We start from the raw sequence: 16698 nt of genomic DNA on the forward strand, positions 1-16698 counted from the left end.
TAAAGAGTTTGAAACAAGGCAACAATCTCTCCTCCTGTCCGAATATTAAGAATAGAAAAGGGAAGCTCTAACTTCCTAGATTTTTTTCTTTCATTATGAGCAAATTCTAAGTACAAGAGTAAATTTCGATGTAAAGGAAATCAAAGGTTTACATATTTGCAAAACAACAATCTCGACTCATTTGCGGTGCTTTTAGCAGGACCTATTCATTCTTTTGGTTAAGTTTTTTGAGTAAAAGAATTCAAGGTAGATTCTGCTTTCAATTCTGATTAAAAAATTGAATAAAACATGATTCTGTAACCAACGCAACTGACCCATTGCCTTGTTGTATTGTTTAATGTTCTTGTTCTAGTATTTTGGATTTTACTTACGCATTGCTTGATAAATTAATAAATAAATAAATTTACTATATCTAAAATCCTGAATTGAACTTACAGCAAGCTGTTTCCTCATCAGCTCCATCTTCACAGTCATTTTTCCCGTCGCACAGCTGTGACTTGGCAATGCAGCGAGGTTTGCCACCTGGGGCACCACGTGGACAAAGGAACTTGTTTGGACACGCAATAGTCGTGCAGTTTACTTCATCGCTGTTATCTATGCAGTCTCTATACCCATCACAGTGGTAACTTGCAGGTATGCAAAGAGCGTTTGCGCACCGAAATTGACCGATATGACATGCAGCGAAATCTGAAAGCAAATTCAATTATTTCAAACATTTTGAAAAGCTAATGCCTAATGACTTGGTCTATTTCCTTCTTAGTAGTTATTCTTAGTGATGAGAGAGGAGACCACATCAATCCCAAATTTTTTTAAATAAAAACCATGACTCTTATGTTCCTAACTGCTCAGTGCTCACCGACCGAATCAAAGAGCTAATGATTCCAGTGGTAAGATTATCAAAACATTCAGTCAGTTCAACCCAAGGGGGATTTGTATGTTAGAACTTGTTTCTTATAGTTTTTGGCACAAGAAAAACAATGAGCCTGTAAAGTCTTTTGGAGCATTATCCCAGCAGGGAAGTAATGCTCAATTTAGCAGGGACATTGGCATTTTTGAGTTCAACTCATTAAGTATATTCATTTCTTTCAAGATTTTCGAGTTTCTGATATGTTTCTCAAAATTGTTCCGAGGTGTGTCCTGACAATGATTTTTTTAGTAATGTAGTTTTGTAGGAAAAAAATATACTTACTACATCCTTCTTCATCACTGTTGTCCCCACAATCATTCCTATGATTACATTTTTGAAAGATATCTATACACCGCTGGCCATTGGCACATCGAAATTGATCCAGAGAGCAGGAGAGACCATGCGTGCTGTTGCAATTTTCTTCATCCCTTTTGTTTCGACAATCAAAGTAACCATCACACACTTTCTCTTTTGGAAGGCACATTCCAGCCCCATTGACTTCGCACCGAAAGTCCTCTTTCTGGCATTTCCTGTAAGCTGAAAACAAAAATAAGTTTGGACGCTTTTCTTAACGGTGGTATTCAACAAACAATGTTTGATTTCTTAATTCATTTTTCAGTGAAAAATCTTATACTAATTTAGAATTTTAAAAATTTTAAGTAATTTGTTATTGGGGGAATTTAAAATTGACTGAATCTTTTTTTTTGTAGGAATGGATTGATTCAGGATAGTAATTTAGTCTGTTAAATTTTCTTCCACAAAAAATTATTTTCTAGAATCAAAATTGATAAAAATAGGGCAATTCATCCCTCAGTTTATTGAGAACTGAACGCATAATTGCACATGAAAATGAATAATATCATTCTAGCTGGATATGAAGTGGAGTTACAACAGAATTTGCTACAATAAAGTTTTTAGAATCAACTAAAACTAAGGTAGTTTTAGGGAAGACATTAATCAACGTAAAAAGGCCCAAAGGAATTCCTTCTTTCTGATGTTTACAAGTCCTTCTATCGAGGGAAAAAACTATCTTTTTTTCTCCTTCCGTCAGAGTGATACTTTTCTCAGTATTTACCACTAAATCCTTTGATTTTTGTGGAATTTTGGCGATGTAATTCTTTGCCTCAACTGAACTGAGGTGGCAGTCACAATGCATACATGTTACCTGCGTGGGGACTTAGAAAAGGACATTTGTAGCAGGTGTTGACCATAACCGCAGCTTCCATGTTCTGTAGCTTTGACCTGCTACTCCAGTTTTGACTGTCAGCATCTTTATGGAGGATAAGTGGTTGTTTTCATCTAATCTAGTTCATCATGTTTTTCCTTCGTATCAAATCTCATGCAATGTGGCTACAGCAACAAGTCAAATCTCATGCAATGGGGCTACAGCAACAAGTCAAATCTCATGCGATGGGGCTACTGCGACAAGTCAAATTTCATGCGTCGAGGCTATAGCAAAGACGACAAATGCGCCTGCAGCCTTATCCAAGACTTTAAATCTTCTCACTATGAGTGTGAAACTTCCAATGTTCTGGAGGAATTCAAATTTTTGATGAATTTTACATTTGTTTTACAGATGTAAGACCACACTGATTATTCAATGAAAGAGAAAAAACGTACTTTTTCATATGGGAATTTTTTCGATCAAGGTAGGTGCATTAAAAAATTATTTTTTTGTTTTGGTTTTGGATGATGATACTTTCTATTCTGTACATTTACAAAAAGGGAGCATGAATGAAAACTATATTTTTTTCATAGATACTTACAGCAGTCAGCTTCATCAGATCCGTCAACACAGTCTACTGTCATGTCACACCTATGGTGTGGAGGAATACAATAAGTTTTGTTCCAGTGGTATTGATGGCATGTGTGCTGGCCAGGGTCACATTCCGGAGGAGCTGTGATGAATTATCAGTAAATTAAGAAACAAACAAGACTGAAATGCGGCTAAACCCTTCTTAAATTTGAACAAATTCTGTTTCAACACTATTTCTACCGTTCCTAGGTAGACCTCAGGGTTCGGATAAATTAGCCACTTCAGCATTAAAAAAAGCTAAGCAGCAAAGTCATATTCAAGGTAAAGAAAAAGTTAGTAGTCATACTAGCTATAAAAGAAAGCTAAGCAGTAAAGTCATATTATTGGTGAAAGAAAGACCAAGGTTTGCCTAAAATGACGCTTGGCAAACCTGGGTTTGTATAATGACCAGACATAGGTTTGCCAGGAAAATAAACACAATTTTTTATAGCATAATTAGTAGCATAATAATGGGAAAATTCCCAAAAGCTCTTGAGATTAGCACAGTATTTTTCATACACGAGAAGGGACCCGAGTACTCAGTTGACAATGGGCCTCTAGACAAGGTATGGATTAAAGCACTACGCAACTTGTTGTTTCCCTTCCGAAATTTCACAAAGAAAATGAAACGTACAACACAGAGTTTGGAAACCACCTCCTGACAAAGATATGAGTTACATTGGTTGAATAACAAGAATACAAATAACATCATTTGTGTAGTCAAATTTTCATTTGATTTGTGTTAAAAATACTTGTTAAATTGTTCATGAGTTGAATCCCAAACTTTCTATCGTGTGAATCAAATTCTGTGTAAATTTTTTTTCTAGAAAAAAAACAAGTAAAATTTTACTCTAGTTCAGACCGAATCTAGAGGCTTATTGTCAGTCCATTAATGTACTGGATACAGTTGACAAACAACTTTAAAATAGCTCTCAAAATGCAGTTGCTCCTCATTTTAGGAGTAAACTAAATACTAAATGATAGGAATTACAGTTTTATTCAATGGCAGTATGAATTAACCTATCACTGATAAACTAAAACTCCTCCATGAAAACATTACGAACAAAACCCGCCTGACAACTGCTAAAAATAACGTTTCTGCAGCATCAATTTTGGCAGTGGTGTTGTGACAACATTTTTGCAACCACTTTTTGCCGGGCGGGAAGTTTTACACAAGTAATTCATTCTGACTTGATGTCTTTAGCTGCCTTTAATGCCATTCAACATGATTTGCTTGCACATAAAATGTAAAACTATGGTGTCATTGGTGAGACACTTGACTTAATAAGACCTCTCTTAAGTAGTGGCTACGATCAGAAAACTGAAGATTACTTAACAGAGGTCAATCATGTTTTCAATTGTTCAGTCTCAAGACAGAATTCAGAAAATTTAGACTTGCATCAACTAGGCCCTGACATCTTCATTTCCCTACCTGCCATGAACTGCCTCAGATCATATGCTGATTCTTTCATCTTCGTTATTTGAAATTTGTTTTAAGAGAGAAACAGTATGGATAAATACTTACGACATTGCTGAAACTCGTCATCTCCTTTTTCGCAGTCTCGCTGGTAATTACAGACCCATAGCTGTGGAATACATTTGCCTTCTGGACATCGAAACATACCCGGCGCACATGTTGTAGAGAGATCTAAAGAAAGAATTAATTATTCAGTGGGTGCACGGTTATTTCGACTGGTGAACACATAAAAGCAGGATTTTAAGAATGGTAAAACTATGTCATCAGACATCATTGTATGAATTTGCATGAGAGTAAAAATGTTGCAGTTACTTAAAAGCTAAATAAAATTTTTGCAGTTACTTGATGCTGATTAATCATTTTGGATGTTGCGATTAGGATTAAGCAATTGTTCAGTTTTGTAGCAAAACTTTTTAATTAATAAAAGCTACAAAGCGTTGATGATTTAAATGTGACAATGGACCACTTGACTAGGTATGAATCTAAGCATTCTGATGTAAGTTTCCTCTTCACAATTTCACATACATCAAGAAGTACACAGCAAAAATGATTGAAACTAACTCCTAACTAGGAGAATAAGGTTTCTACTTAACACTGGTTACAAAAAATTTAAATTTCCTGCTCACAAGAAAAATCAAAGTCTACATGAATCAAATATCGCTTTACAATGGTTTAGGAGGCTATTTCTTAATCGAGCAAAGTTCCCCGCCCTGTGACATCGAGAGTTTGAATTTTATGCATAAAAAACCGTTTATATCTTGGTTAGGAGTTACTTTCAACAATTTTCTTTACACAAATCATGTTCTGCATGAAATTGTGGTGAGAAATATACCTATCATGATGCTTACATTCGCACCTTGTCTAGTCATCCATCATGTTACAAGTAATAAACTCATTGTAGTCTTCACATTAAAATAAGGCAAATGCGTGCGAATATGTGATTCAATGCCAGATATAAGCTCACTTCAATCAGGCGCAAGACAGTTGAGTCATCGCCGATGGGCAGTTGTCCATGCATGCCACTGCTACTCTCCTTTCGCTGCACTCTTTTCCCGTTCTAAGAGAGGTACTAAACCTCCCTCCCCAAACTAAGAGTCCGAGATGGTGGACCCTGTAGCTTGCCTATTCCGTTCGCCAATCTTACCACATGCCACTGGGTTTGGATGGTGCACAGCTTGCACTATGAGACATAATTTTGTAGATCCATAAGAAGTGGCACATTCTTTTTTCTAACTAGTATCATAATTCAGTTTAGGGCCCTTTGAGTTAAGTTCAGTGCGTAGATAGCTCTGGTCTCGGAACGGTCCTTATTCCAAACTCTACCTGCAGAGAGCATGATTGAAAGGATTCCGGAAAATCAAGCAAGATATAGTTCGTAAACTGAAAAATAAATCTTACCAGATGCTGCTGTTGTATTTGGTAATCTGAATAGAGCCACATCTGAAACAAACAAAATAAAAACCATCAGTTCAAACTGACATTGTGAAGCTCAATCTGTACAACCGACTTGCGGTCCAGTGTTTTCTCCGATTTCATTGAGTTAAAAACTGTCATGTAATACTAACACAATACAGGGAAGTTGGATGGACATTTGAATGTGATGTCACGTCAAGCTTTATCTGCAAGATGGAAACAGCCAGAAACAAAATGACCGAATCTTAAAGCGACTCTACTTTGATTGAATTCTCTTGCTCCATTGCCTTCGTTAAGGATGGAGCTCAGCTTTGATCATATTCATTACCTACATTTATTCCAATCCATTACAAAATAGACTCAGAATCATATTAAATCAGTAAGTCGGTACACCTAGCACTATGCTATTGTAAAAAATTTAACTGCGTTGATAGACGCGATGTTTTCTTTTCAAAAGCAAATCTTACCAAAATACCGTTCTCTCGAGAAGGGCTAAGAACAAAGTCAACTAAAGGTTCCAGGGAATTATGAAGGGGCATGATGAGTACACAGAAAAAATCACATACGATTATATTACAGAAGAAACATAAAAAAACACTAAACATTATTTTAAACAGGAATGCATGTGGCATGACTTAGTCAAATTATGGGTACAGTTGTCAAATTCAAATGCCCGTGCCGATGCAACAAGGTTAGGTTGAAGAAAAAAGTAAACAAGCAACATTGACTCGGGTTGGCTAACGCATGGACCAATCATAAAGCTAGCAACACGGTCAAAACAGTCAAAAAGCATTCGGTCGTCATCTGCCGCGGCCATTGACCTCGGAGAGATGCGGTGAACCGACTGTAATCAGTAGCAGTATGTAGCGTCTTGTTTCTTGTGGAGTTACGGTTGGATTTAATTAAGTTCCTGAAGCTAAATAGCGCAATATGCAGAGTTAAGTCAGCCGGCAGCGTAAATCTTTAAAAAAAAAAAAAAAAAAAAAAAAAAGAGTTAAAAATGGTTCGTATTGAGAAGTGCCGTTGCGTGCAAGAAGGAACGAACAGGAGAAGCCAATAAACGCCTTCAACTTCCTCGATATGCAACATGGACAACCTTGGAGCACGAATAGTCGTATCGTATCCAGGCGTTGAAATCAACGTCGCGTCGCGTCGCTCGGTTGCGTCTGTCACGAGACGCCAAAACGCCTTCAATTGTCTCTATATGCAACACGGACAACTTTGGAGCACGAATAGTCTTATCCAGGCGTTAAGATTTGCGGAGTTCGTCCTTTTTCGTCCAAGGGCAGCCCTCTCGCAGAAAAGTGTGCACTAACTGCAGTTTGACTGAAACAGCGTCAATTTTTAGGCATTTACTGCCTTCTCGTAGGTCTCATTTATGTACAAACGAGACGAATTGGACTCCATTTTGCAATTGAGAACTAAAATTTCTGACTCATTAGTAAAAGCTCTTATCTGCTGAGTAGGGAAAATAATGTAAAGTAGTTTGTTTTCAAAATGAGCCAGAACTAGTAGTTCCTAAATTCAAAATGTAGTCTAATTTGCAGTTTGAGCTGAATCGGCGAGTTCGCCAAATATTAATGGACGAATTTTGAAGGAGGCTCGATTTGGGTACGTTATTCTACAGTTAGGGAAAAATGTCGTATTAGCCTTCAGGTGTTGCCAGAGTTGCTAAAAGAAATTTCATCGAATGAAATTTCGTGAAATTTCACAAGAAATTTCATGAAATTTCTTTTTTTCCCATGAAATTTCTTGAAATTTCCTCATGAAATTTCTTCTTATAATCTTTCACGAAATTTCTTAACTCTGGGTGTTGCCAAATTTCCTTTGATAAAAAACGAATTTGCAGGGAAACTCGTGCATATTTTTCTCCTAATTTTTCGGAGAATTTACTCACAGTTCAATCTACGGTATTTGAAAATTTTGAGGTAAAATATTCATAAATTTCCTAAAAAATTAATGTTTTTCCTGAGCGCGACAGTATCGCTTCCTTCAATACCACGGCAGAATACCCTTCTTAAACACACAGTTGCTATTCTTGAAATTTGGCAACACTGTTTTTCCCTCCATTTTAAACGTACGTTAAACAATCGATTCTTGGTGAGGCGCCTCGCCTAAAATCGATACTTTTAATGGAAATGTATACGTCGCAGGCAAATAGTAAAATCAGGCATTTTGTCAAGTGCCTGGGCAAATAGTCAAATATTCTTACTTAGCTTGAAATTTAGATTTTTTCCCTAATTTTAGAAAAAAATAATTCGTTGCTCTTGTAAGAAAGAATTCTCTGAAAAATATGCAGCATACAGTAGTATTTTAAACGACTTTTACGCTCTGAACGCACATTTATCTTGAAATTTTCAGCACGTCATAAAACATAGAATTTTTAAAATTCCGACATTTAGAAGTGCGAGAGGCATTTGAAAAGGAAGGAACAAGGAGAGTTCGCGGATTTGAAGAGTTATTCATATCAAAATATTGAAAACCCGCGAATTCCTCGCCTTAAATTTTCAGAATTCCGTAAACTGTCAAAATTTGACTACCGGCCTAGACATTTGATAAAATTCCTTATTTAACTAACTGCCTTCGACATATGGACATTATGCTAAAAGGAACTATGTTGCACGCAAACCCAATGCACATAGTTCCTTTTAGCATGAATACGTCCATATATGGATTACATTTTGCAATAAGGAACCACTATTTCTAGCCCATTTTAGAAACAACATACATGCCATTGGTTTCCCTTTGCAGGTAAGTACTGTACTTTTTTTGAGCACCAGAGATAGTGGTTCCTTATTGCAAAATGTAATCCATATACTTCTCCGATTGAGGAAAAACAGTGATGCCGACTTTGAAGAATGGCCTCTTCTTGCTGGAGTTCTCTAATGAGATGCACAGCGTGCTCTGTGGGCATTGTCGCATGGGACAGAGGATTTACAAGACAGGAAACGGGAGGTGGAAGTGGAAGACGGCTCGCGGGAGCGGCGGAAGAAGTCAGCAAGCAGCGTCGGGGGGGGGGGGGGGGGGGGGCGACGGGCAGTGACCCACTGGTACAGATCACTTCTTCGGTCAAGGCCCAGGCACCGCGCGCACCGCTCGCTCGCGCCCGCGCCCGCTATACGACAAAACCGCGCCGCCGCTCCACGCCACGCCACGCCACGCCGCGCCGCGCCGGCCGCGTCGCGGCGCGCAGTGTCGCACAAGGCACCGGTACCCGCCCCCACCCGCCGCGCCGGAGATGGCTTTCCACCTTAAAATCCATCCGGAACTACACCAGCAGGTGGCGGAATTTCGTTGAAAATAAAATCGTGATATATTTCGGAAATACATGAAATGAGCGGCTTGGAGGACAGGGGAAAATAAAATCGTGATATATTTCGGAAATACATGAAATGAGCGGCTTGGAGGACAGGGGAAAATAAAATCGTGATATACTTCGGAAATACATGAAATGAGCGGCTTAGAAGACGGGGGAAAATAAAATCGTGATATATTTCGGAAATACATGAAATGAGCAGCTTAGAAGACAGGGCCTTACAGGAGGAGAGGGGCAAAAGTTATCGAGAGAAGTTTTTCGCACTATGATTTCTAGCATTCGAGAGCCCCATCAAAATTTGAGCAAATTTTTAAACTATACATCATACAAGCGCTTCGCGCCTCGGGGGGTTGGACCGCGAAGCGGTCAGGGGCCGGTTTAAGAAATTCCTCTGAAAGCCACTTTTCCTCTCTATAATCTTCCTCCGTATTCCTCCATCTGTTTTCCTCCATCTGTTTTCCTCCTTTCCTGAGTCTCTCACAGTATCGCAAATCTCTGCAGCATGCGAGATCTATATTCTCCCCCCCCCCCCCCCCCCACAACCCAATGACGCCGTGTCGCCGTAATTGAACCGCGCTTAATGCTCACCTAACCGCAAGATCGTAAACGTAGCCTGAGATTGGCGGGCGCGCAAGCACGAGGGTGCAGAACTGCAGAACTGCAGAGCTGCCCGCGAGACCGCCTCTCGAGTTTCACTGCACAGCGATGCCGTCTTATGGAACAGAGTCGTAAATGAATACCTGTATGAACCACGGTTAGCACATGCTCTTATGTGCCTCGAGGCTCATTCCGGAAAGCACTTACGGCTCTCTTCCCTGACACGGCAAAGCGACGCCGTGTGTAGTTGTGTACATACATTGCGGTGGGCAGCGCTGCTCTGCTAAGACAGAACGTCCTATCAACATTCAGACGTTGCCTTGCTCCTGTTGCACCCAGGATTTTCTTGATAATTTGGATTGCATTTTGCAAAAAGGAACCAGGAGCATTGCAATGTTGCAGAGATTGTGCAACTTCTTTTTGTCTTGGAAGAAAAACCTGATTATCTATTGACAGTTCTATCTTACTCGCTAAAACCTGTATATTTAAGACAAAAATTACCATGTAAAATTTATATTTTTTTGTTATTTCAATAAGTAATTTTATTGCAAAGGATGAAAGATGCACAATCTTAGCATCATTGGATTCCTTATGGTTCCTTGCTGCAAAATGCAATCCATTTGTCTTCAGCTCCGCTATGTTTTTTTACAGCGTTCAGAGTGGAGAAGTTCCAGGGGTTGGAAATTTGATGAACTTAGTTTGAGTGGAAACTACGGCGCCGCATGAACGTCACAAGGCGCTACGTTTTAATTTTTAAATCCATTTCGGTATGATAGAGAATTTGCAGGTGTCTGAAATTTGATGAATTTCGTGTTTCAGTGGAAACCACTGCAACTGAGTGAACTGAACACGAGGATATCCTTGGTTCATGAATTGACCAATTATTGGAGAATATATGACAAAATGGTCCAATCTGCTAAAATACGTGCGTTTAAATGGGAAATGCCGCCAGATGACGTCACTAGGCGGTGCATTTTCTCACTTTTCAATCTATTTTCATACTATTCCCCATATTAGGAAAAAAATATAAAAAATCCGGTGTAATCAGTTCTTTGGGCACTTTTAGATGAAGCAATAAAAAATGTGCATGCAATTTCTCCATTGCTCATAAGAGAAACAAGTATAAAATACTGCAATGGCAGCTCATTCAGCACCCTCATCGTCAGAAAAGACAATGAGCACTTTTCGTGCAAATTCTTAATTTGGACTACATTTAGCAGCACTCGAATGCTCATACGAGGTTTTTCCGCAGGACGGTAGCTTACGTCAGAAAAGCGACGATTTGGCGAGCTCCGGATGTCGATACGACGTTTTTTCTTAGCGCGGCCTCCCGGGATCGCCCCCCCCCCCTCCACATCCCCGGAGCCAGCGCGGCGCAGCATCACTTTCAATGATCTCGGACAGGGCGTAGCTGCCGTGCTAAGGAAAAACGCCGTGTAAACATTCGAAAGTTGCCAAATTTACTTTTCCAGAAAATACTCATTCTTGAGGAAATTCATGAGTTTAATTCATTGAAATTTTCACACACTTCCGATTTAATAAGGACAGGGTTGCCACAGAATTTAGAAAATGAAATTTCCTGATATGTCCCTGATTTCCCTGACACATTTTGGTGAAATTCCCCGACAATTGTAGATATGCCGGATGGTTAACAAGACGTTATTGGAAATAGTTTTCAGGCAAAATTTGTTGTTCGAAATATCGAACCCATTCGCACCAGCCATCAAAGGTGACCCAACAGTTTTTCCAACAGGACATTTCCGTCATTTTCCCTGACTTTTATAGGTTTTCCCTGACATTTCCTGGTATCCCCTGACTGTGGCAACCTTGTAAGGAACGAAATTCTCTGAAAATTTGGTGGGGAAAATACTAACAAATTTTCGTGAAGACATGTGATTTGTTAGGAGAGGGTTTGTTTGTTGTTTGTCTACCAGTTATGAAAAACCAAAATTGAGGACTTTTGGGGACTTTTTTCCCCGAAATAGTAAGAGAAAGGGAGCTAGTTAGAGCGTTAAAAGGCGTATTTCATAGGACTAATTTTACAAGTCATGTTGAACCGATGAAAGCAAGCGAGAGACCAAGCAACACTTCAGTTTTTCAATTCCTGGTTATACCACGACGCCGCGGCTGGTGGGAAAATTTGACAATGCCGGTGTTTAGGACGATTTTTGTCATTTTTTGGGGACCTGAAGAGGGAAATTGGGGACTTTCGGGGACTGGTAGACACCCTGATGTTGGAACTTGTTTCTTATAGTTTTTGGCACAAGAAAAACAATGAGCCCGTGGTGTCTTTTGGAGGATTATCCCAGCAGGGAAAGTAATGCTTAATTTAGCAAGGACGTTGGCATTTTCGAATTCAACTCATTATATTCATGTCTTTCAATATTTTCGAGTTTCTGATACGTTCCTCAAAATTTCTTCTCATCCTTCCAAAATCGGGAATAATCGGGGACATTGGGGACTGGTAGAAACCCTGCAGAGGAAACTGGGCAACGCGTGAAGGTTCATACGGCGTCCTTCCTTAAGGCGGGAGCGCGCGAGACTGGACGTTGCTTCACGGTGCTCGTATCAAATTGGATCCAAGTCGCTCGTCAGATCGGTCAGTCGGGAATGAGTGAAAGGAGCGACCAGGACGCGACAAGAGGTCTTTGACGGACCTTGGGATCAATTTCACGTCTCGACGTGAGACGCGAGTCCTCAGCGTGTCGCCCCGTCGCGTCGCGTCGCCGTCGTCGTCCGCGGATCTAATTCGGAGCATCTCAATAATTGCCCAGGAATCAAAGTTCAGCCTTGCGACATCCCAGTTCGCACCCGCCGTTGGAGATAGCGCCCCCCGCGGGGGTCCGTATCGCTGTGTCTCTGCCGCGACGCCGCACCGTGGATCCAGTCACCAGGAGAGGCCGGGAAAATTTGGGAACTTTAAAAGCTTATCACGACGTTTATACTACCTATACAAGGAGAGTATGGACATGTCGAACATTTAAGGTTAGGTGATGGAGCTCTTAGACCCCAAAAGTAGAGTACCTATATTAAGAGAGTATGGCCACTGGGTCCCATGGAGAGGCTTAGGACCCAAAAATGGTGGTGCTTTGTTTTGGTTTTTGTGGATGGGAGGGGGGTCATTGCCAACTTTTGACGGATATCACCAACCGCGCTCGCTGCCAACCTTACTACATCCAAGATAATTTTTCTCGAAAATTGCACACGATTAGCCTTAAAAATATGTAACGAGGTCGCAATAGTGCATTTTGGTAAATTTCTCGTTACGATAAGCAAAGACAACTACATTTTGAGTCATTTTGCATTACATTAGCTTATGGCGTCCGCCATTTTTGGGTCCTAAGGGCTCCATTCAGCCTACGATGGCTGAGCCAATCAGAGGTGGTAACTCAAGTGGCCATACTCTCTTAATATAGGTACTCTACCCAAAAGGATAGGCAATCTATGAATTGCACGTATTTGACTTGGTTTTTGCATAAACTTACTCATTTCTGCGGAAGAATGCTTACTTATATGAATTTTTTGTCCATTTTCGTTTGATATTGGAGTCTAAAGATTGACAGTAACATTTGTCGTTTTCAAAGGTTACCTACCCTTTTGGGCCCTAAGAGACAGGGCCAGATTAAGGGGGTGGCCACATGGGCCGTGGCCCATGGCGGCAAATGTAAGGGGTGGCAAAAATTTGCAATTTTTTAAAGTGTAGGTATAAAAAAAAAATCGGATTTATAAAAACAAAATTACAAACGAGAGAAGGCGACAAAGTCTCTCATTTCTTGAGAGTGTAGTAATTTCTAATTTTGTCGTCTCTTAGTGATACAAGAGACAGCACATTCAATAAGTCGAGTTAAGAGAAAGACCAAACACGCAATTTCGCCTGCAACGGCGCCACTTGGGGAGAAATGATGACGAGGACTTGAGATGAAAAGGAGAAGCCCTCGGCGCGGCGATCGGCATGTAACACATATTAGCGCCTACAAGACTGCACGAATACTTCACGCATTGCATCAAACACAGTGCGGTCACTGCGGTCAGCGTGAAACGGATAGCGCCTACAAGAATGCATGAATACTTCACGCTTTGCGCCAAACAGTGCGTTCAGCGTGAAACGCATAGCGCCTACAAGACTGCGTGAACACTTCACGCGTTGCGTCCAACACAGTGCGTTCAGCAGCGGTCGGCGTGAGACGCACAGCGCCTACAAGACTGTCGGAATACTTCACGCATTGCGCCAAACACGGTGCGGTCTGCGCAGCGCGGCGGCGGAAGTTAAAATCATTGATCCAAGTTTATGTTTGTTCTTTCATAATTTTTTCGTTCATTTCTTAGGAATGGAAGGCCTTGTCCACACAGAGATACGTTTAAGGAACTTAACTTTGGCGCGAAGTTCCGTGAACTTTTGCTAGTAGTGTTGACATGGCTTTCCCAAAAAATGTGTTCAACATGAGTAAATGCGTCTTATGCACCCCTCCTCCGCTGACACGTTCATTTGGTGGTTTTTATCAAGTTTCAAAACGAATGAGAAGGGGGAAATCAGCCCGCAGATCAGAGCGACTCGACCGTTTCAAGGGGTTCGTGGGTATGTCAATCGTTTTTTAGGTTCAATCCTGGAGGCTGGCGACTAATTTTTAAAGAGATCGCAGATTTCCAACACAAAGATTGGATCATGACTCAGAGATTTGGTCGATTTGACACAGGAAAAACTAACACAAAAAAATTAACCAACAGCAGCTTGTGTTCCTTCGTGTCTTGCTTCCCATGTTAACACAAGATCTTGGTTACTTTTTCTTACTGTGCGTAACAGTTTCTGCGATATGAAAATATGGCAGCCACAATTTCGGTGCGTCAGCTTACCTCACTGTAGACACACACGGTTCGTTTCAGAGGGAGGTAAATGAAATTGTGTTGCCCACTCAAAATTCCTTCGGGATCTTAAAGTAGGATGCATACACAGTCATTTAAGCCTAAAATGAAATTATTCTGTCGAGCTCTTCGAAAATAAAATCAATTTTTGTGTTTTTGGCGCTAAAATGGCCTTCAAAGACGATCGATGATTCAATTCCGATGGGTTGTGCATATGTAAAATGGTACATGTGTGATGGACTCTACGTATTTTTGGACCAGGAATCGATTGAGCAGGGTCCTGAATCGGTCTGAAGCTTCATTGACTGAAAAATGGGCCTTTTTTGGATATTAGGGGTGTTTTGGGCCCATTTTCCTCCAATTTTGGCGTGAAAAAACCTGTGCCGTCATGGGTAATGATTATCGGGTCATTTCGGGCGGACCATCGAATGCACTTGGTCCCGAGACACTCCGGGGCTTCCGGAGTGATACAGGGTTTTCGAGATACAGGGGATCAAAGTATTCAAAGTCCCCGATTTTCACTCAATTCTGCAGGTATTTTAATGTTCAATTCCGACTATAAATTGATTTCTGATCTAGATATCGAAGCGCATTTTGCGGTGGTTGATTCAGCTACGTGTGGTGGATTTTGCTACAAATTTCACAAACCCTCACTAGCTGAATCAACCACCGCAAAATGCGCTTCGATATCTAGATCAGAAATCAATTTATAGTCGGAATTGAACATTAAAATACCTGCAGAATTGAGTGAAAATCGGGGACTTGAATACTTGATCCCCTGTATCTCGAAAACCCTGTATCACTCCGGAAGCCCCGGAGTGTCTCGGGACCAAGTGCATTCGATGGTCCGCCCGAAATGACCCGATAATCATTACCCATGACGGCACAGGTTTTTTCACGCCAAAATTGGGGGAAAATGGGCCCAAAACACCCCTAAAATCCAAACAAGGCCCATTTTTCAGTCAATGAAGCTTCGGATCGGACCGATTCAGGACCCTGCTCAATCGATTCCTGGTCCAAAAATACGTAGAGCCCATTACACATGTACCATTTTACATATGCACAACCCATCGGAATTGAATCATCGATCGTCTTTGAAGGCCATTTTAGCGCCAAAAACACAAAAATCGATTTTATTTTAGAAGAGCTCGACAGAATATTTTCATTTTAGGCTTAAATGACTGTGTAAGCATCCTACTTTAAGATCCCGAAGGAATTTTGAGTGGGCAACTCAATTTCATTTACCTTCCTCTGAAACGAACCGTGCACAGTGAACAACACAAGCCGAGGAAGGTATATTAAACCGTTGCGTTGTAGTGCGCGATTTGATTCAAGTGCCTATCGAGTACCCTTTTCTTGTGCGCGGGGAATTCAAAACTCTTGTAACCAATGTAAACTAAAAACGTTAATATCTTAGTTTGGAGTAGGCTTTAGTAGCTAGCTATCACTGCGCGAATCGTCTTCTATTTGAAATTCCTGTGAAGAGGCATGTATCAGAATGCTTACAATCGTACTTTGCCCACTGGTCCATTGCCTGCGACACATGTATAAAACCTCTTACTGGAAAATACCCATGGCTTTTTTCGAACTATCATACTATTATAACAAAAAATTAGGCATTAAGTTTTTTCTTCTTGGATAATTACTTCCTTTATATCACATAATTCACGTTTATTTGATTAAAATTGTACTTAAGAGAGATTTCAACGGTTGTGTTAGGCTACAGTCTTGTTTGTATACTTACGGCTGCCAGTGCCGTATCAGCCTATTTTCTGCGAGCAATAAAAAACGGACACACAAATGGACATACTCTTTCTCTGCAAGCACTATAAAGACTGCTTCGTTGATGATCACCGCGACCTCTCAAAGTTCCTTCATTTTCTCGGGTATGCAGCACCATCACCAGTGCGTATGAGACGACAATCTTAATCTGACTTAATCTTAACGACATCTGCGGGCTGATCTTGGTTTCCTTCGTCGACATCTTTGTCTATCAATTTCAATGATAAGCCAGCGCTGATACCACTTACTAGGTTTTGAATTACCACTCTTTAAATAATACTAAATGCACGTATAGTCATCCGCATAGCCCGTCGTTTCTCGCACGAAGGAACGTAACTCAAGATTGCAATTTTGACTCCAAAAATTCAATTTTCTGCAAGAATATTACCGAGCGGTTTCTGTTCAACATTTTTCTGGTTTTTGCGTACGAAAAATCAGTGAAACTTTCAGTCAGAAGCGCCCACCCGTTCCTCGGTGAAAATCCCGTCGGCAAATGGAAATCCTGCAACGTCGAGACTCAGTTACGTTCTTTTGTCTGGGAAACAACGCAC

At 40.6% G+C, this 16698-nt stretch overlaps 1 protein-coding gene and 1 long non-coding RNA gene across 2 annotated transcripts in view; one reads left to right on the forward strand and one right to left on the reverse strand.

The window, feature by feature from the left end:
* The window catches only part of mgl (low-density lipoprotein receptor-related protein megalin), a 188165-nt gene that overhangs the window by 48739 nt on the left and 122728 nt on the right, over nucleotides 1–16698 (reverse strand). Inside the window, exons 2-6 of the mRNA XM_019044291.2 lie at nucleotides 5578–5619; nucleotides 4228–4350; nucleotides 2674–2805; nucleotides 1190–1444; nucleotides 436–687 (exon numbers count right to left, since the gene is read on the reverse strand). Of these exons, the coding sequence (XP_018899836.1) occupies nucleotides 436–687; nucleotides 1190–1444; nucleotides 2674–2805; nucleotides 4228–4350; nucleotides 5578–5619 (804 nt within the window). The remainder of the gene's footprint in view (nucleotides 1–435; nucleotides 688–1189; nucleotides 1445–2673; nucleotides 2806–4227; nucleotides 4351–5577; nucleotides 5620–16698) is intronic.
* Nucleotides 493–4350, forward strand: LOC140224710 (uncharacterized). The gene is made up of 3 exons (XR_011899961.1): nucleotides 493–633; nucleotides 2484–2556; nucleotides 4201–4350. It is a non-coding gene; the product is annotated as an uncharacterized lncRNA (long non-coding RNA).

This window comes from Bemisia tabaci, chromosome 5, assembly GCF_918797505.1.
Source record: "Bemisia tabaci chromosome 5, PGI_BMITA_v3".
NCBI classification, from domain to species: Eukaryota; Metazoa; Arthropoda; class Insecta; order Hemiptera; family Aleyrodidae; genus Bemisia; species Bemisia tabaci.